Here is a 19475-nt window from a genome sequence, read left to right as displayed (position 1 = left end):
TGATGAAATGTCAGACGCGCAAACCCCGCGCTGCTCCTTGTGACCCTGGGCAAGTCACTTAATCCTCCATAGCCCCAGGTACATTAGATAGATTGTGAGCCCACCGGGACAGAGAGGGAAATGCTTGAGTACCTGATTGTAAAAAAACCGCTTAGATAATCTTGATAGGCGGTATATAAAAATCCTAATAAACTTGAAACTTGAAGATAGAAAACAAGAGATGAGAAGCTAGACAGAGGATCGCAGAAGTAAGGTTGTACATCTCATTCATCTCTGTTGTCAGTGACTGGTCTAAAAAAGGGGAATGAAGTTTAGAAAGGGTGGGAGGTGGAAGCCCAGAGATACCAACTTATCCAGTTCCAGGCTGGAAACTTGATTGGTCAGTCCCGATTTTAACTGTACACCCCAAAGCAGTGTGGTATTTGTAGTGCATGTTCTTGGCAACTGCTGTCAGTGCTGCAAGTCCCATAATGCACAAGGATGGGGTGATTAGTGTCTCAAATTCTCCAGCCTTGACCTGGGTAACTTGGTATCTCTGGGAGCTGTACTGCAAATCTGCGTCCTCTTTGCGGATCTGCCTCTAAGGCTCTGTTTAAAGCTCCCCTCGTTTCCCTTTGCTCGTGATATTAACAGCACACGCCTGACTGGAAGAGGAGGAGGCGGCGGCGCTTCTCCTGACGTCATCGGTGTGCGCCAGGCCCTGCATCTAGGGAAAGAGTCTGGCAAGGACGGGAGAGAAGATACTTTGTCTCCTACAGCCTTCCAGCTGGAGTTTCTGCAACGACGTCACAATACTACAGCACTATCAATTAATGCGTACAGACAGTAGCAGAAGAAGAGACAAAGCCAGCATCAGAAGACACTTTAGAGCAAAAGGAGAAGCATAGAGAGCGAGCACGAAAGAAAAGATTGCAGGGAACTCTGCAGCAAAGAGAAGTAGGACTACAGAGGAACAGAGAATCGCACAGAAACGATCACAGAATATCACAGAGCAGAGGCAATTAAGAATAAATAGAGCAAGAAATGCTGAGGAGGGAATGATACGACTAGAGCAACAGAGAGGTGCAAGGAAAAGATCGCAGAATACTGAAGAAGGCGAAATGCAGATGCAAAAAACAGTTTGCATACTGAATGTGAGTGGGAATATCTTGGGACAGTGATTATGCATGTGTATCTGCCTTTCTGCCTTCCCATCCCTTCCAACCTTCATCAAGTAGCTAATTGACTGGGTTGAGGCGGCTGTGGACCCTGGGTACCAAGCTGAGTGGGGTGCAGGAGGAGGAGCTGGAGGGTCAAAACCAAATGCATGGAGTCTTGTGATGTGGTGTATGTTGGGGGCGGAGGCAAATGTAAACACTGGCTCCTAAGTACTGGATACTTGTGGCTCTTTTCACTAATACAGAAATAATCCGGCTGACTGTCAGCAGCTGAATTAGCCCTGGCTGTATGTGGGCACTGGAACTGAATATTCAGGGATAATTGCACTAGTGCTGGCTGCCAGAGCTTAGGCAGGCTCTGGCTGAATATTAGCTGGGACCGGCATTTAAATAAAGTTCCATGTGTTCTTGAGGATTCCCCCCCACCACCACTGTGCCTCTCTTACAAGACTTACTCCCCTGCAACACTACACAACCTGGACCCTGACCCCCAACCTTCCTGCCACTCAGGATAGCCCCAGCCCCCCCCCCCCCAAGCCATCCTGAAGTCCCTAATAGTCCAGTGGGGTGCCAAGGGCAGGAACAAAGCTATAGGCCACGGCAACCATTTTGAAGTTGCAGTCACTAGGGGCAGGAGCAAGTGGGCTTTACTCTTGCCCCCATCTACTGGATCACCAAGACCTGGGAGGTCTATCCTGAGTAGTAGGAGCCTAGTAGGCATTGTGGGGCCTAGTGTTGCAGGAGGGGGATCTCAAGAACACAGGACACTTTATTATTATGCGGGTCCTGGCCGACATTCAGCTGGGGCCTGCAGAGCTAACAGGCCAAATTTTGGACAGCTTTTGAGCTCCTCCCCAACACCGCCTCCTGACCTGCCCACTTTTTTGTTGGTTGATCAGAGCCGATATTCAGCAGCTGGGTGGCCTTGAGTGATTTAAGGAGGCTGGGGCCTCTCCAGCCTGCTTAGATTGCTCTGAATATTGGGTTAAATATGTTCTCCCTATCAGGTCCCAGTTTTCCATTTTCCCCTCCTAATATCATCAGTCTTCCCCAAACAGGAAGAGTTGCTGTTCTTGGAGGGAATGGCCAAGCAAGAAAGAAAGAAAAAAAAAAAAGATCTTATGCCACAGGCAAGATATTTTGTGGTCTCACCAATTGTAACAGATAAGTGCATTGCAGCTATGACCTAGGTTAGTCATCCCGGGTTGCATCTTCACTGCTGTGATATTCCACTGACTTCTTGCATGGGGATCCCTGAAAACCCATTATGGAATCCTCTAGTAATAACGAGAGCATTCTGTGCTTGTGCCGCCTCTGAAACTAAGAATCATTTTCGGTCAAAGAAAAGAACTCCTGCTTTAACTTCCTCGCAGTAGCTCAGGGGTGTCCAACCTTTTGGCTTCCCTGGGCCGCATTGGCCAAAAAAAAAAAAAGTTTCTGGGGCCGCACAAACGCTGCAGCAAGACAGAGGAGGGAGTCGGCAAGACGGTAAACACTCGGGAGCAGCAGAGGAAAACACTGCATCGCCGTCGACCGGGGCCGCACAAAATACTTCACGGGGGCCGCAGGTTGGACACCCCTGCTGTAGGTTCTCTCCTGGAGGCTCATGTAGTAACCACATGTAAGATCTCTGCTGGAACTTGTATACAAGTGAACCTGCCAGAAAACATACGTGCATGAGTTTCCTATGGGCAGTTTTGCACAAAAGGTTTTTGGTTTTGTTTTTGCAAAAAGCCCTTTTTACACATCAGTTTTCAAAAGAATTCAGAAATAATGAGCTGCTTTTTTATTACAGTAGCTCAGTTAGTGAATTTATGTGTGGTAGAGCACATGCAAATGCTTACTACAAAGATCGGCAAAATTGGGCGCATATTTTCACAGGCAGGCCATACGCATATAAAGAGACAAATACAGCCCTTCTAAGAAGACCACTTCATTTTAGACTCGCGTGAGGCAATGTTTTTATACCTGGAAGATGCATTATGGTCCAAAAAAGCAACAGGGCGGTCGATCCACAAGATCCGATGTGTTAAAAAAAAAAAAAAAAAAAGAAGCAGATGGAAAAGTCCTTTCAACAGATATTTATGAAGAAACAACACTTCAAATAAACAGTAGCCTGATACAGCCATGTTTTGCCCCATCCAGGGACTGTGTCAGGAGCTATAAGAGCTGAGTCAGTTCGTATGTAACAAGCGAATGATGCTGTTGCTGCTACACAGAAGTTTGAATCTTATCACTTAAGTGACATCGCATTCATACACCAAGGGGTCCTTTTATCAAGCCGCGCTAGTGGGGTTAGCGCGTCAGACATTTAATCCCGCGCTAACCCCCGCGGCAAGCCAAAAAACGAATGCCTCGTCCATGGAGGTGTTAGCGACTAGCGTGGCAGGTGGTTTAATGCGCGGTATTCCGCGTGTTAAACCCCTACCGCGCCTTGATAAAAGGACCCCCAAGTGGTTCTTGCAGCCCCTGATCTGCTGCTTTAATTTTTTTACCTCATTAAATCCATTATGGTTCCAGCACTACTGACACTAATTTTAGTGGGGAAACCTGCATGCAATCCTTATGTATCATCACCACTCCAAATTGCGGAAGATTTTTTGAAGCAGTTGCTCTCTTTCTAAAGATATTCCCCTGACGCAGCCACTTGGCGAAACAGGGCCTGTCGGGAATACTGAGTTCATTATTCGAACAGTGCGCTTGGTTCCGTACTGGAGCAACGGATACTTAATTCCACTGCCTGTGGGAGATGAATGGAAGATAAGTGCAAGTTTTTTACACTTTTCGCTGTTATTTGCAGTTTAACTTGAGTATCCAAGTTTCCAAGTTTATTCAATATTTGATTAATCGCTTATTCAACATTCTAAGCGATGTACATAGTATAATAATAACAAAAGTTAATAAGGGGAGACTGACAATTTCATGTTAAAAAACGAAAACAAAACACTTGAGACGAACATGAAGTATGGTCAAATATATTTTATTGAGCAATCAAGAACACAACAGAGTAACACAAAAGTACAGAACCAGCTCAAAATTTTTGAAATATTCCCCAAAAGAACCACCCCCCCCCCCCACCATACCCACCCCTGGGTCCTCCTTCGAAACACAAATTAACAAAGAATCTGAATAACAAACTATACAAAAGAGTCACAAAAGGGTAAGTACAGACAAAAGCTTCAATTAAGTATCCGGCTACGAGCCAGAGGGGTCAAAGTAGTCCAGAAAGGTTCCCAAGTGGTCTGGAAAAGACGACCTTGGCGAGAAGACAAGTCAGTCACATCCCTTCGCTCCCACATCAAAAGAGCAATCATGCAGCTCCTCCAAAGGGAATAGTCCGGAGCCTCAGCTTCAAGCCATTTCAGCAGGATGCATTTCAATGCAATCAGGATAGACTACTTGAGGAAAGCTGCAACTCCCTTGGAACGTGGAAAGTAGTGAGGAACAGTCCCAAATAAAAGCAAAGGTCAGAGCGAAGCGATTTAATAGCAGACTCCAATTCAACCGCCCGAAACGGACTATTAAGAGAGGAAATCGCAGCCGCTGACAAACGAGGCAACCCAGAAGAGTGAAGATAGTCCGATATCATGTCCAAAGAAGCGTCATCCGGAGCTTCATATAACCAACTAAAGAAATCAAATAAGACCCCGGAGATCTCAGAAGTCTGAGACACCACTCCTCCGCCCCGGGTACGCAGAGATAAAATCGGCTTCCTGCCAGTCGTAGCGTTAACCAAACGAGCCATAAGGCGGCCGGGTTTGTTACCGTAACGAAGGAAACGATGATGATAAAAGGCTTTGCATTTTTGGGAACGAGAATGGAGAAGGGAGTTCAGGGCCACCTGAGTAGACAAATAGCAGTCTCGAGTCTCCGGAGAAGGGTGGAGAGAAAAGGACCGCTTCGCCAAACGTAAAGCCCGTTCCAGAGTAACGATCCCCTGATTAATACGCTTATGATGAGCACATAGAAAGGAAATGATATGTCCTCGAATCACCGTCTTCCCAGCCTCCCAAAACAAGATAGGATCATCCATGTGGGGAGCATTATTTGTAGAATAATCGTCCCATTGGGTCTGCAAAAAGGCACGAAATTCCTCGTCCTGAGCAAGATAGAAGGGAAACCGCCAGGATGGCGCACAGAGGTACGTAGGATCCAGGACAACATCAACCCAAATCGGGGCATGATCCGAGATAGACAGAGGTCCAAGCTCAGCCGAGTGAACAGAAGGAAACATAGAGGTGGACAAGAAAATATAATCTAGATGGGACCAAGTACCATGGGCACGAGAGAGATGGGTATAGTCACGAACTTCAGGGTGTAGAAGACGCCACGGGTCCACAACCGAAAGTGAGTCACAGAAGTCGGAAAGGAGATGACTCTTAGAACCCAAAGAAGAGGCAGGAGAGCCAGACTTATCCTGAGCGGGGTGCATCACCAAGTTAAAATCTCCCAGAAGAAGCAGAGGATCATCAGGAAAGCGAGAACGAAGGTGAAGCAACCGCTGTAAAAAGGCTGATTCTCCAGAATTAGGGCCATAAACCACTAGGAAAAGATAGGAGCGACCACCCAAAGTAAGGCGAAGAAGCAAGAAGCGACCGTCAGACGACTTATCAAGAACCTGGACACCTATTGGCGAAGACTTACGGACCAGCACTGCAATGCCCCCATGACGACCCGAAGAAGAAGCAAAAAACACCTCCCCCACCCAAGAACGACGTAACTTAAGATGTTCGGTATCAGTCAATCTAGTTTCCTGTAGACAAGCAATATCAGACCGGTAGCGGTGTAGAGCAACAAGTATTTTGGATCTCTTGACAGGCGACATGATCCCCCCAACATTCCAAGAGGCAATTCTAAAAGGGGTACTCATAGCTGAAAAGCAGGAAGGAAGCAATGCCAGAAAAGGAAAAGCAGGTGAAAACTACCCCAAGGGCCCACCCTCCCCCAGAGCAGTAGGAATCGCCAAAGAATTGGATTGAACAGAAAAGACCAATAATGAAACATATCAAACTTAATGAGCAAATATATAGAAGGAGGACCCCCCACCCCCAAGAACCCACCCCACCAACTCCCAATCCACCCACCCCAACCCCCCTCTTCCCCCCCAATCCCCCCCACCCCCCAGAAACAAATCCTCCAAGAACCCAACCAGAATGAAAACCCCGTCCCACATACGTGGAACAGAGATGGAGTCACAGAAGATGTAGTCAGGGCCCCAAATCCCTCAATCCCATCCACACCACAGACACGCAAAATACCCCATCCATACAGCACACACACCGGGAAAAGTCATAGGAGAGCGAAGCTAAGAAGCAGAATGACCCCGGAACATGGGGAGTAATATAGCCCAATAGCCAATGGGCCTGAAAGAATCACCAAAGGACCCCTTAAAGGGACATATAAGTGAAGCATAAATAGTATAAGCAGCCCCACTGGCACAGATGATGTAAACGAGCAATCACCAACTCTCAACCACACAGATACTCCCCCCTATCACCCACTCCCAGCCATACACACCCAGTCCACACCCCAAATGGGAACTCAACCCCCACTAACATACTCCAACCCACCAAGAGGAGATAAACCCCAGAACCAAACAGGACAACAGCTCCACCCATAGGCATAACATCCATTCAACCCCTAAGTACACCTACAACCAACTAAGGCCACCAAAAAACAAGCAGTAATATCCTGAACAGAAACTGGAAAATATAAACTGCAAAGCCAGATATGCAACCACAATAATAACAAATTGTAGGTAAAACATAAAATGTATCATGAGTAGGCCACGAAGCAGCTCAAACTCTGAGTGAGATGTAATGGGCAGCAGAGTCCAGGAGGCTAAAGACCCAAATAGGAAGCAAGCAATAGTAAAGCTCAAAAGGCCAGCAATGGTGAAATAAAACAAAGCCGCTCAGGTAAAGGAGAACAGCTCCCCACACCAACTCTGCCTCAGGACTCAGGTAGCCGAAGAGGGTCCCGCTTCTCCTGGTAGGGAATCCAGATAGGCCTGGGCATCCTCCGCCGTGGAGTACAGGCGCCAGCCAGCTGGAGTCCAAACCTTCAGTTGCGCCGGATAGAGTAGCTGGAACCGCTGTTTCTTATCAAAAAGAGCCGAGCACACCCGGGAGAAGCGCCGTCGACGTTCTTGTAAGGCAGGGGAATAGTCCTGGAACAGACGTACAGGGATACCCTCATATGAGAGAGTATTCCGCTTTTGCCGGTACTGCCGCATAAGTTCAGACTTCACCGCCGAATTATGGACTTTGAAGATGGTGACTCGGGCTCGTTCACGATCATCTGTACGCTGGCCCAGGCGGTGAGCGCAGTCAAGCTTCAAGGGCCCAACCCCCGCTGGAAGCGGCAACTCCTGCTGAAGCCAAGACTCCACGAGGGAAAGGAGGCGAGAGTCAGGAACTGATTCAGGCAGACCAACCAGTCGGATGTTATCTCTCCTCGAGCGGTTTTCAAGATCTTCGATCTTTTCCGCCTGTCTCTGGAGCTGTGTACGCAGAGAGGCCAGATCCGCTGCTGAGGAGGAGCACATGTCCTCAACCCCCGAGACGCGATGCTCCAATTCCCCCGTCCGCCGAGTCGTTTCCCCCAAAAGGGATTCAAGAGAGGTAAGCTGGCTGGAGAGAAGGTCGAATCGGGAGTCCAGCGCCCGCACCACCGAAGCCGACAATGCCGCTATGTGGGCCTCCGACAGGGGAAGCGCGGAACCCAAGTCTCCCGCCGCCATCTTAGGCTCGGGTCGCGCCGATCTGGTCTCCCTGTCTTTTCCCGTGCGGCTCGATTTAGTGCTCATTACCAGGCTGGGTGTCTGTAAAAAACAGTCCATAAACCTCCTCGAAGGTTCAGTGCAGGGCTAGGGCTGGCCAAGATGAGCAAAACGGTGCTGAGGGATTCAGGGCCCCGGAGCACGAGTGAAGCACGTCTCACTCGGCTCAGCACATCACGTGACCCCCTACGAACATGAAGTATAAAGGGAAGTATCTTAAACTGTATCTTTATAAATCTTTTCCATGGAGTTTTTCGACCTGGGATGTGTTTTGTATGTCAGTTTATAACTGATTATATAGTTTCTTGGTTGTTTCCTTGAAACACTGAGGTCTTTTTCTCCATGTTAGAAACTTGCCTTTTAGCCTGTTACCTTCCACTAGTAGCAGCTTTATCTTGAATATTTGTTGGTTATTTTTGATTAAATAAGAACTGTCATACTGGGACAGACTGAAGGTCCATCAAATCCAGTATCTTGTTTCCCACAGTGGCCAGCCCAGGTCACAAGCACCTGTCAGAAACCCAAAGAGTCAAAAAAGGAGAGGATAATTAATACAAAAATTATTTTAATAAATTTTATTTTGTGTATTAATTTTATACCTAAATGCGTATTTATCAAACGATCTATTGTCACTAGTAAACCGCACCTACCATATAAAACCTTATCTTTGAGCATACACTTTTACCCTAATGTATAAATAAATTAATTTGTCAAATTTAAATTAATTTAATTTGTATTCAGAACCACTCAGATGAGGAGGAAAGAATTTTTGAAATTGAAGGAGAGAGTGTTGGCACTGGATGCATCCTTTTATCTGAAATTTCCCTGCAAATGTTTGATTAAGTTACAAGATATTGAGTATTCATTTTGGGATCCTATACAATTACAACAATTTTTAGTTGCAAGAGAATAGAAATAGCAATATAAATGAGATTTGTTTCACCCAGCTGAGATTGTGAGGAGAATTAATATAAAAGTATCCCATCGTTTAAGGAATGATCCAGGGTTCTATAGGTGAACCATGAATTATTGTCCTTTACTTGCTTGAATTTTATTTAATTAGAAATAGCAAGGTATACTCCCCATTAATGTGGGCTTAAAAGGAATTATGTATGTATGATTTGATTATGTATTGTTTTATGTGATTTCCTTTTTTCTTTTGAAGTATTGGATATTGTAATGTATTCAAAATTATAAATAAAAAAAAAAATTAATTTAATTTAGGTTAAGAGGTTGAAGTATCATAATAAATGCATTGTTCTCAGTAAAGAGACCTCTTATAACTTAGATGTTATTTCAAGTCTTCATCCTGAATGCATGTAATATAATCACTTACTTCAAACCTCCTTCCTACCTTTAAAGATTTTTATTTTTTATATATTTATTCAATTAATTAAACTATCAACTAGTTAATATTTATTCAATTAATTAAACTATCAACTAGTTAATTAAGAGTGAATAATTTAATTTCTTAACTTAAAATAACTTTATTAAACATATCAAAAATTTTTATATAAGTTTAAGGCTTATCTAAAATTCAATTCAGTTCATCCAATTTATCAAAAATAGATTAAAAGTATATGAAAGAAAGAAGAACAGCAACACTTACCTTTGTGGCTTCCCAGCCAAAACCAGACTTGAAATAACATCCAAGTTATAAGAGGTCTCTTTACTGAGAACAGTGCATTTATTATGATACTTCAACCTCTTAAACTAAATTAAATTAATTTAAATTTGACAAATTAATTTATTTATACATTAGGGTAAAAGTGTGTGCTCAAGACAAGGTTTTATACGGCAGGGGCGGTTTACTAGTAACAATAGATCGTTTCAGAAATAAGAATTTAGGTATAAAATAAATACACAAAGTAAAATTTATTAAAATAATTTTTGTATTAATTATCCTTTATACCCACCCTCTCCTTTTTTGATTGTTAATTTTGTGGGTTGGATATTGTGGGTAATGATCCGTGTGTTTGTTAGTTGTTAGAAACCCAAAGAAGTAGCAACATTCCTGAGCTGAGATTGTGAGGTCATAAAGTCTCATTCCACCAATGCCTAAGAGCCAGCCTCATCAGTGATGTCACAATGGCTTGATTATCCTATACTTGGCTCAGTACACCATCAGTAGCGTGCAGGACGATAGCACCCTGACAAATCTGCTCTGACAAATGCGCGCACCAACAAGTGCGCGCATGAAGGGAGCGGGATTTTTGAGGCGCAATTGTAAATCTAGTGGGCGGTGGGGTTTACGGCAATGTTTGAATTCAGAGCCCCCTGACAAGAGCGTGAGTGTAGTGGGGAGGACCCCCCCACCGCCCTCCTCAGACCAGAAACGGGAAGGCAATGGGTGGCAGAGCCAGTTCTAAGTGGCCAGAGCGCGAGGACAGCGGAAGTAGTAAGTGTATTGGGGGTTCCCCCCCCCCACACACCCCTCAATGAAAGCGTAAATACCCCCCTCCAACCCCCCCACTTGAGAGCGGAAAATTAAGGTTTTAGGGCGGTGCGCAAATGTCGGGGCGGAATTGTTGGCGTGCCAATGTCCACGCATTTGATGGGTCACCACTTGGCTCACATAAAAACATAAGAATTGCCCTACTGGGACAGACTAAAGGTCCGTCAAGCCCAGGATCCTGTTTCCAAAAGTGGCCAACCCAGGTGCCAAGTACCTGTCGGAAACCCAAAGAGTAGCAACATTCCAGAGCTCAGATTGTGATGTCATAAAGCCTCATTCCATCAATGCCTAAGAGCCAGCCTGATTGGTGATGTCACAATGACTCGATTATCCTACTTGGCCCACATAAAAACAAAAGAATTGCTGTACTGGGTCAGACCGAAGGTCCGAAGGTCCAGTATCTTGTTTCCAACAGTGGCCAACCCAGGTCCCAAGTAGTAAAACAGATTTTATGCATTCACATACACTGTCTTCATAAAAATTGTGTTTAGAGCTGTCTTCAGTTACTGCTCTGTTCCCTGATGCTACTGCTTTGGAGCACGTGAAACAGAATAATGACTCTGTTCTTTCCCTGTGATTTAGAAACACACAGAAGACTCTTCCCCTTGCCTTGCTGAGCTCCAGCACTGGGAGGTCTTCTGATGCATTTGAATCAGATAGCGCTGAGTGTGGAAGGGTTTTTTTTTTGTTTGTTTCAGGTCCCAGTAACCTTTCAGGACATCGCTGTCTATTTCTCTCAGGAGGAATGGGAGGATTTAGAAGAATGGCAGAAGGAGCTTTACAAGGATGTGATGAAGGAGAATTATCAGACCCTGATGTCACTGGGTAAGGAAGAATATTCTGTTTCCTTTTTTGTGACTTTTGATGATAAGGACAACCATACTTGGGCTGGGCCAGTGGATTTAAGTGAGGATGCCACATGCCTTTGCAAATCAGCAACCAGCAGACTTGAATATCAGGCCCTGTACTTTCAATAATTTTGCAAAACAGTAAAGTTAAAAAAAAAAAGCTTCCCTCACACTTCTCCTGAAATACGAAAGTGCAATTTCCTTGACATCTTGGACCTGTTATTTTTAACATTTTTGTAAGCGATATTGCTGAAGAGCTGTCTTTGTGGATGATATCAAAATCTGCAATAGAATAGAAACCCCTGATGGTGTGAATAATATGAGGCAGGACCTAGCGAAACTTGAGGAATGGTCCGAAATTTGGCAGTTAAGATTTAATGCTAAGAAAAGCAAGGTCATGCATTTGGGCTGCAAAAATCCAAGCGAACAGTACAGTTTAGGGGGTGAAGAACTTTTTGTGCATGAAAGAGGAGCGGGACTTGGGTGTGTGTAGGGATGGGACACAGCAAACACACACATGCAGGATATGAGTCAGGAAGGAGGTGCTACCAGTGGCTAACTCCGAGTCCCTTTTATTATGCTTCTATGCTAATGACATCATAGTAACTCCCTCGATTACATGTTTTAATGATTGGTAGATACAAAGGTACATGCTTTTAAATTGGTGGATACAAAGGTACATGCCTTTACAGCGTGGACACCCTCAGACCCTGCACGTGTGCAAGGCTGGTCAGCTGATGTATTCTATGCTTGTTTCTGCACGTAGGCAAGGGCCTAATTAACACGTGGACAGATCCTGAGTCTTTGCACATATGCAATGCCTGTCAGCTGATGTCCTTTCCAAATAAGGACAGCTCAAATAAGTTAAGGTAAAGGGGGAGAGAGGGAAGGAGTCTGAATTCTTTCACAGGGCCATAGGAAATCAGTGTGCTGATCTCGCCCTATTTTAGAATGGCGTTCCTTCAGATGTGATAGCATTTGATGATCTTGAGGTGGTCAAATGGGTTGAAAAGGCGATGGCGAGAGCTATAAGGATGCCTGGGTACATAGGAAGAGTTATGGCCAGTAGGAAGGTGGTGGATGCCTGGAATGCGCTCCTGAGGGAGGTGGTGGAGAGGAAAACAGTGACAGAGTTAAAAAAAGCATGGGATGAACATAGAGGATCCCGAAAATAATAGTAAATATTGAAGAACTTTAAGGCCAGTACTGGGAAGACATGCACAGTCTGTGTGTGTATATGGCCGTTTGGTGGAGGAGGGGCTGGGGAGGGCTTCAGTGGCTGGGGTGAGCTTTGACGGAGACTTCAATAGATGAAACCTAAGCACAGTATCGGGCAGAGCTTTGGGTTCTGGCCCAGAAATAGCTAAAAAGAAGGAACATTTAAATTAAACCAGTAATTTAAAGAGTGAGTAAGGTAGGGCAGACTGGATGGACCATTTGGGTCTTTATCTGCTGTCATCTACTATGTTATGTCACTATGAAAAAGGAGGTATTGATGCCCCTGTAAAGGGGGGCCCCAAAGTAGGTATACAGTATTTATTCGTTATTTCTTTTTATTGTACAGGTGTCATGAATAACATTTGTGTGAAGTTTTTGTATCAATTACGTCGTTTCACTTTTACCTGATTATCATTCAGTAGTGTATTATGCCTATTCAATACCGTACAATAAAAAGAAATAATAAATACTGTACACCCTGCATAAGGCTCTGGTGAGACCTTATTTAGATTATTGTGGTCAATTCTGGAGACCGCACCTTCAAAAAGATATAAACTGGATGGAGTCAGTCCAGAGGAAGGCTACTAAAATAAGGCATATGGGGACAGACTTAAAGATCTCAATATATATAGACTATGAGGAAAGGCAGGAGAGTCTTTTACAATTAACCCTTTAATTGGCAGATGGTGTAACAGCTGCTTTACGTAACTCGATGTTGAATGAGAGCAACAGTGCCAAGTAAACAGGCATTTGGAGATGCAGATCTCCCATAGGAGCCATAGAAGACACATGTTGCTTCTGAGCAACACTGCCAAATAAAGGGTTAAAAGGAAACTCTGGAATGAGGGAGCAGAGAATGAAGGTGAAAGAGGACAGATTCAGAAGTAACCTCAGAAAATGGAAAAGGTAGATAATGCTTGGAACAGCCTCTCGGTGGTGGAGACAAAATGTGTATCTGAATTCAGGAAAGTTTGGGACAAGTATGTTGGATCTCTAAGGGAGAGGAGGGGATAAAAGACTGTATGATTAGGCAGACTTGATAGGCCATATGGTCTTTATCTGCCTTCATTTTTCTATGTTCCTATACTCCATGAAAGCCTATGTTCAATGTCCTATGTTCCTATGTTCTATGTGAGCCTATGTTCTATGTGAGCCTGTGTTCTATGTTCTATGTGAGCCTATGTTCCTATGCTCCATGAGAGTCTATGTTCTGTGTGAGCTTAAGAACATAAGAAGTGCCTCTGCTGAGTCAGACTAGAGGTCCATCGTGCCCAGCAGTCTGCTTGCGCGGCGGCCCAACAGGTCCAGGACCTGTGTAGTAGTCCTCTATCTATACCCCCCTATCCCCTTTTCCTTCAGAAAATTGTCCAATCCCTTCTTGAACCCTAATAACATACTCTGTCCTATCACACCCTCTGGAAACACATTCCAGGTGTCCACCACCCGTTGGGTGAAGAAAAACTTCCTAGCATTGGTTTTTAATCTGTCCCCTTTCAACTTTTCCGAATGCCTTCTCGTTCTTGTAGTTTTCAAAAGTTTGAAGAATCTGTCCCTCTCCACTTTCTCTATGCCCTTCATGATCTTGTAAGTCTCTATCATATCCCCTCTAATTCTCCTCTTCTCCAGGGAAAAGAGCCCCAGTTTCTCCAGTCTCTCAATGCATATTCATTGGGGCAATCCTGAAAATCCGACTGGACTCCGGCCCTCGAGGACTGGAGTTATTCACTCCTGGGCTACACAGAGAAATGGCTAGCATCGCAAAAGCAGAAACAGGTGTAAATAGCGAGAGTTAAGGAGAGAATGACACGCTATTAGGTACAACCAATAGTCATCTTCAAAATGGGATGTCCTTAATAGAGACAGGATCCATATCTGCCCCTTTCTATTGTATTTTAGAAAAGTTTTGATGATATGGGAAGGACCAATTAATCTTCTGCTTCAGATGAATGAGTGAAGTTATCCCAGTCCTCACAATAAGCACCATTGATATTAAACATAATAAATTAAAATATCATTATCTGAATATTCAATCTTCAGATTTCAGAATGCAAAGATAATGCTCCCAATCGTTTTCCAACTGCTTCAGTTGTATGAAAAAAAATGCAATTAATCTATGTTCCTATGTTCTATGTGAGCCTATGCTCTATGAGCTCATGTTCTATGTGAGCCTTTGTTCTATGTTCCTATGTTCTACATGAGCCTATGTTCTATGTGAGCCTATGTTCCTATACTCCATGAGAACCTATGTTCTGTATTCCTATGCTCCATGGGAGCCTATGTTCTATGTGAGCCTATGTTCTATGTTCCTATGCTCCATGAGAGCCAGAGAAATAATCCTCCGGGAATGTGAGTTCTGAGATAGATTTGCCAGGAATTATATTTCCATGCATTAAAAGGTGAAAAGTTATGAATGTCAGTGTCCTTGTAATAATAGCCTCTGAAGAAGACTAGTCAGGTGATATAGCAAAGGGCAGTAGTTCTCAACTCAATCTGGAACACACCCGGCCAGTCGGGTTTCCAGGTCATCCACATTGCATATGCAAGAAAGATTTGCATACCAAGGAGTTATAGTTTATAGTTATTTAGACCTTGATAGTGCAGAGGCAGTGCATACAAAGTTATCTCATACATATTCATTGCGACAAATCCCAACAGTGATGTACAGAGTGGAGATAAAAAGGAGCTGGAATCAAACACAGTCTACATTCAAGTTTCAAGTTTTATTTAAACTTTGATTAATCGCTTAATCATTCTTCTAAGCGATGAACGTAGCTAAAAAGTTTGACAACATTCAGGGAGTACATTAAATAAGACACGGACTTACAGTGCCGATGGGAGTGGAGGGGTAAGAAATACAATATCAGATAGGAAAAAAGACAAGGGAAAAACAAAAGGAAGGGTGGGAACGCTTAATTTATTTAAAAAGGGGGAAATGGGATGGAATTTCATATACTACCTTTCTTGTAGTTTCAATCAAAGCGATTTACATATTACGAGGGTCATTTCATAAATAATGCACATTATTTTTTTAATTTACATGTTTTTTGTTTTTTTTTTCAAGTATTTCTTTACAATCCTTCAATGTAGTCTCCCTGCTTTGCAATGACCGAATCCCAGCGTCCGGGAAGTTTCATTATTCCATCCAAGACACTGTTTTGTTCAGTTGCCGAATAGCTCGGGTAATGGCGGAAGAAAGCTCTTCCAGAGATGCAAAACAATGTCCATGCATAGGTTGTTTCAACTTTGGAAAAAGGTCGAAGTCTGGTGGACTCATGTCTGGACTGTAGGGAGCTTGAGGTAACACCTCGCAGCCATATTCGCGTAGTTTTTCATTGACGAGTGGAGAGCTCCATCTTCCCCACGACCAAAATAATTTCAATGAGCTCAATCAAAAGTCAAACAAATGATGATTTTTGCTTATGATCATGAAGGCATCATTATTACAGACAAAGTTCCATGTGGAAGAAGTGTATTATCATGATTTTTTGCAAAAAATGAGCAGAAAAATACACAAAACCCAACCTCAGATGCTCTTGCTTGGGCCACTCATTCTTCACAACACTCGCCCGCACATAGGGAATGTCATTGAAAAACTACATGAATACCCTTGTCCCCCACCAGCCAGCATCTCTCTCACCCCTGTTCCCCCCCCCCAGCTAGCCTCTCTTTCATCCTGTCTTCCTCCAGCCAACATCTCTCTCACCCCTGTCCCCACTGCCAGAATCTCTCTCACCTGTCCCCAAGTCAACATCTCTTAGTCCTATCCACATCCCCCCAATCAACATCTGTCATTCTGCCTTCCCCAGCCAGAACTTCTCCTCGTTGTCCCCAATCCATCCTGTGTACCTCAGGGATGCTGATTTGGGCAACCTGCCACCAGCTCTACAGGTTTCCTTCTAATGTGGTCCCACCTGAAGAAAGAAGTGACATCATCAAGGGCAGGAAAGTGGTAGAGGGAGGTCTACAAAGCATGCGCAGGCTGCCTGAAGATATCGCTGGCAGTGATTCCAACTATAGAGAAGAAGTACCGATCCGATCGGGCCGCAGAAAGGGAGTGCCAAAATTCTGCGCAGAACACCGGTAATTCTTGTCCCTGAGGAATTCTGCACAAATTCTGCAATCATCTCTTTTCCAAGTTAAAGAGCCCTAACCTCTTTAACCTATCCTCATTTAATTTTAGTTACCCTACTTTGAACTTTTTCTAATTCTGCTGTAGCAGGAATTAGGTGTAATAAAACAATGAGATAAACAGTGGTCTTTGTGATAAGGCGTATGGGGACAGACTTAAAGATCTCAATCTGTATACTTTGGAGGAAAGGCGGGAGACAGGAGATATGATAGAGACATTTAAATACCTATCTAATATAATAAAATGGTAGGACGCGCATGCGCACTAAAAAAATCGTGTTCCCTGATCCGTCGCGGAAACACGAGTGCGCATGCGCGGCCCCGGCTGCGCGGCTTTCAAATTAAAAAAAAAGTTACACAGCTGCGGCGGCCTTCCTCACCCCCGCCTCTCACTGTGCATGCTACCGGCTCCTCTCTCGAACTGCACCAGGATCGAGAAAGGAGCTGCAGCGCCGGCTTTCAACTTAAAACAAACCCCCCCCCCCACCAACTGCAGATCGCCGCTCTCACCCGGCTCCCACTGTGCATGGTGTCGGCTTTCAACTTAAAACAACCCCCCTCCCCCCCAACTGGAGATCGCCACCTCGCGCCACCGATCACTGTCATCACCTGCTCTCCACCTCGCGCCACCAATCACTGTTCCTCCTGCACCATGCCACGCCAGGCATGTCCGCCGCCGGCCTCGAGCTCCTGGGGGCCGGCGGCGCTGTGCTGAGGTCCCGCCTCCCGCTTCCGCCCTACATGGCGCCGCCAGACCCGGCCCTACACTGAGATCCGCGATCAGGGTTGCCATGGAAACAAAGGGGATCACGAGCTAAACGGAGATTTAAAAACACAAACAAACAACAGTGGACAAGGACAGAGACACACAGACACTCACAGAAGGACAGGGGGCTAAAGAGACATTGAGAAAATCACAAAACACAGAGGACAAGGAGAGAGAGACACACAGACACTCACAGAAGGACAGGGGGCTAAAGAGACAGATTGAAAAAGATAACAAAACATTAAGGAGAGAGAGAGACACAGGAAACAAATGACAAACAGACATACAGCAGCCAAGGAGACAGACAACAAAAAAAATACAGACATATTTACATACAGCGTCCAAGTAGACAGACAGAGAGACAGTGGGCAAGGAGACAGCAAAAAACAAAAATACAAACAGCCAAGGAGACAAACGGAAAAAAATAAAAAATACAATGGCCAAGGATAAATTCAGGAAAAAAATACATACAGACGTACTGTGGCCAAGGAGTTAGACTGCAAAAAAGACATACAGACATACAGCAGCCAATGAGACAGACAAACTGACAGAGACCAAGTAGACAATCAGCAAAAAAACAAACAGCGACCAAGGAGATAGACAGCAAAAAAGAGACACAGTGGGCAAGGAGACAGAGAACAAAAAAATACAAACAACCAAACAACAGCCAAGGAGATAGATGGAAAAAAAAAGGCACACATACAGTAGCCAATTAAAAAGACAGAGAGACTAAAAAAAACCCAACCATACAATGGCCATGTCAACTGTGCCTCAGAGCGGCCTGCGAGGTTTGTTACAGCCGGTAGGCTGTTTTAAAGAAGAGGAGCTGCATGCTGGACAGGGGGAGCAGGTAAGGAGTGCTGCTGGACAGGGGGAGCAGGGAAGAGGGTCAGGGGAGAAAGTAAGAAGTGCTGCTGGGCAGGGGAAGCAGGGAAGAGGGTCAGGGGGAGAAAAGAAGGAGTGCTGCTGGACAGGGAGAGCAGGGAAGAGGAACAGGGGAGCAAGGAAGAGAAACGGGAGCAGGTAAGAAGTGCTGCTGGACAGGGGGAGCAGGGAAGAGGGACAGGGGGAGCAGGTAAGGAGTGCTGCTGGACAGGGGGAGCAGGGAAGAGGGACAGGGGGAGCAGGTAAGGAGTGCTGCTGGACAGGGGGAGGTAAAAGGAAGGGAGAAGGCCTACTGCTGGACAGGTGGAACAGGCAAGGGGTGATGGTTGACAGCCGAGGAAAGAGAGAGACAGAAAGCGGCCAAGGGGAGAGAGAGAGAAAGAAAGAATGAAAGACAGACATACATATATTCTAGCACCCGTTAATGTAACGGGCTTAAAGACTAGTGTAATATAAATGTGCATGAGTTGAGTCTCTTTCATTTGAAAGGAAACTCAGCAATGAGAGGGCATAGGATGAAGTTAAGAGGTGATAGGCTCCGGAGTAATCTAAGGAAATACTTTTTTATGGAAAGGGTGGTAGATGTGTGGAACAGTCTCCCAGAAGAGGTGGTGGAAACAGCGACTGTGTCTGAATTCAAGAGGGCCTGGGATAGGCACGTGGGATCTCTCGGAGAGAGAAAGAAATAATGGTTACTGCGGATGGGCAGACCAGATGGGTCTTTTGGCCTTTTTCTGCTGTCATGTTCCTATGTTTCTATCTGCACTTTTATTAGAATAAACAGGAAGCCAAGATATAAGAAACTGATTTTATTATAAAGATAGAAAAATATATTCACATGACCAGCAGCAAATAACAACTAATAATGATTCACAATATCTCTGTAAATATATATAAATGTCAGCACACAGCTACTACATAAGTAATCACTAAGTAATTAGTAAATATGAGTAATTATCACACAATATAATTCCTTACAGTACCGATTTCTGATAAGCATAGCAACAAACCTTATGATAGCTTAGCACCAAGGATCCAAAACGCACTTGATCCATACAAAACAAGATTCTGTCTAACCCAGCAAAACTGAAAGATAATTCCTGCCTCACCCTTGGATGTAGCCACAGTCCACGGATCCAGATGAGAACAATCTTGTTCAGGCTACGAACGAGCCTGATGAAGTCTTGTGGTTGTAGCGTCTTCGTTTTGTCAGCACAAGGTCACTTTCCACAGATAC

At 44.6% G+C, this 19475-nt stretch overlaps 1 protein-coding gene across 1 annotated transcript in view; it reads left to right on the top strand.

Annotated features, from left to right (window-relative positions):
- The first annotated feature begins 543 nt into the window (after window positions 1–543).
- LOC117354492 (zinc finger protein 34-like) overlaps window positions 544–19475 on the top strand; it is a 31313-nt gene continuing 12381 nt past the window's right edge. Inside the window, exons 1-2 of the mRNA XM_033932134.1 lie at window positions 544–1133; window positions 11092–11218. Of these exons, the coding sequence (XP_033788025.1) occupies window positions 1038–1133; window positions 11092–11218 (223 nt within the window). The 5' untranslated portion in view covers window positions 544–1037. The remainder of the gene's footprint in view (window positions 1134–11091; window positions 11219–19475) is intronic.

Source organism: Geotrypetes seraphini, chromosome 2, assembly GCF_902459505.1.
Source record: "Geotrypetes seraphini chromosome 2, aGeoSer1.1, whole genome shotgun sequence".
Lineage (NCBI taxonomy): Eukaryota > Metazoa > Chordata > Amphibia > Gymnophiona > Dermophiidae > Geotrypetes > Geotrypetes seraphini.
Note: the sequence above shows the minus strand (reverse complement) of the source record. Positions and strands in the feature narration are given on the sequence as shown.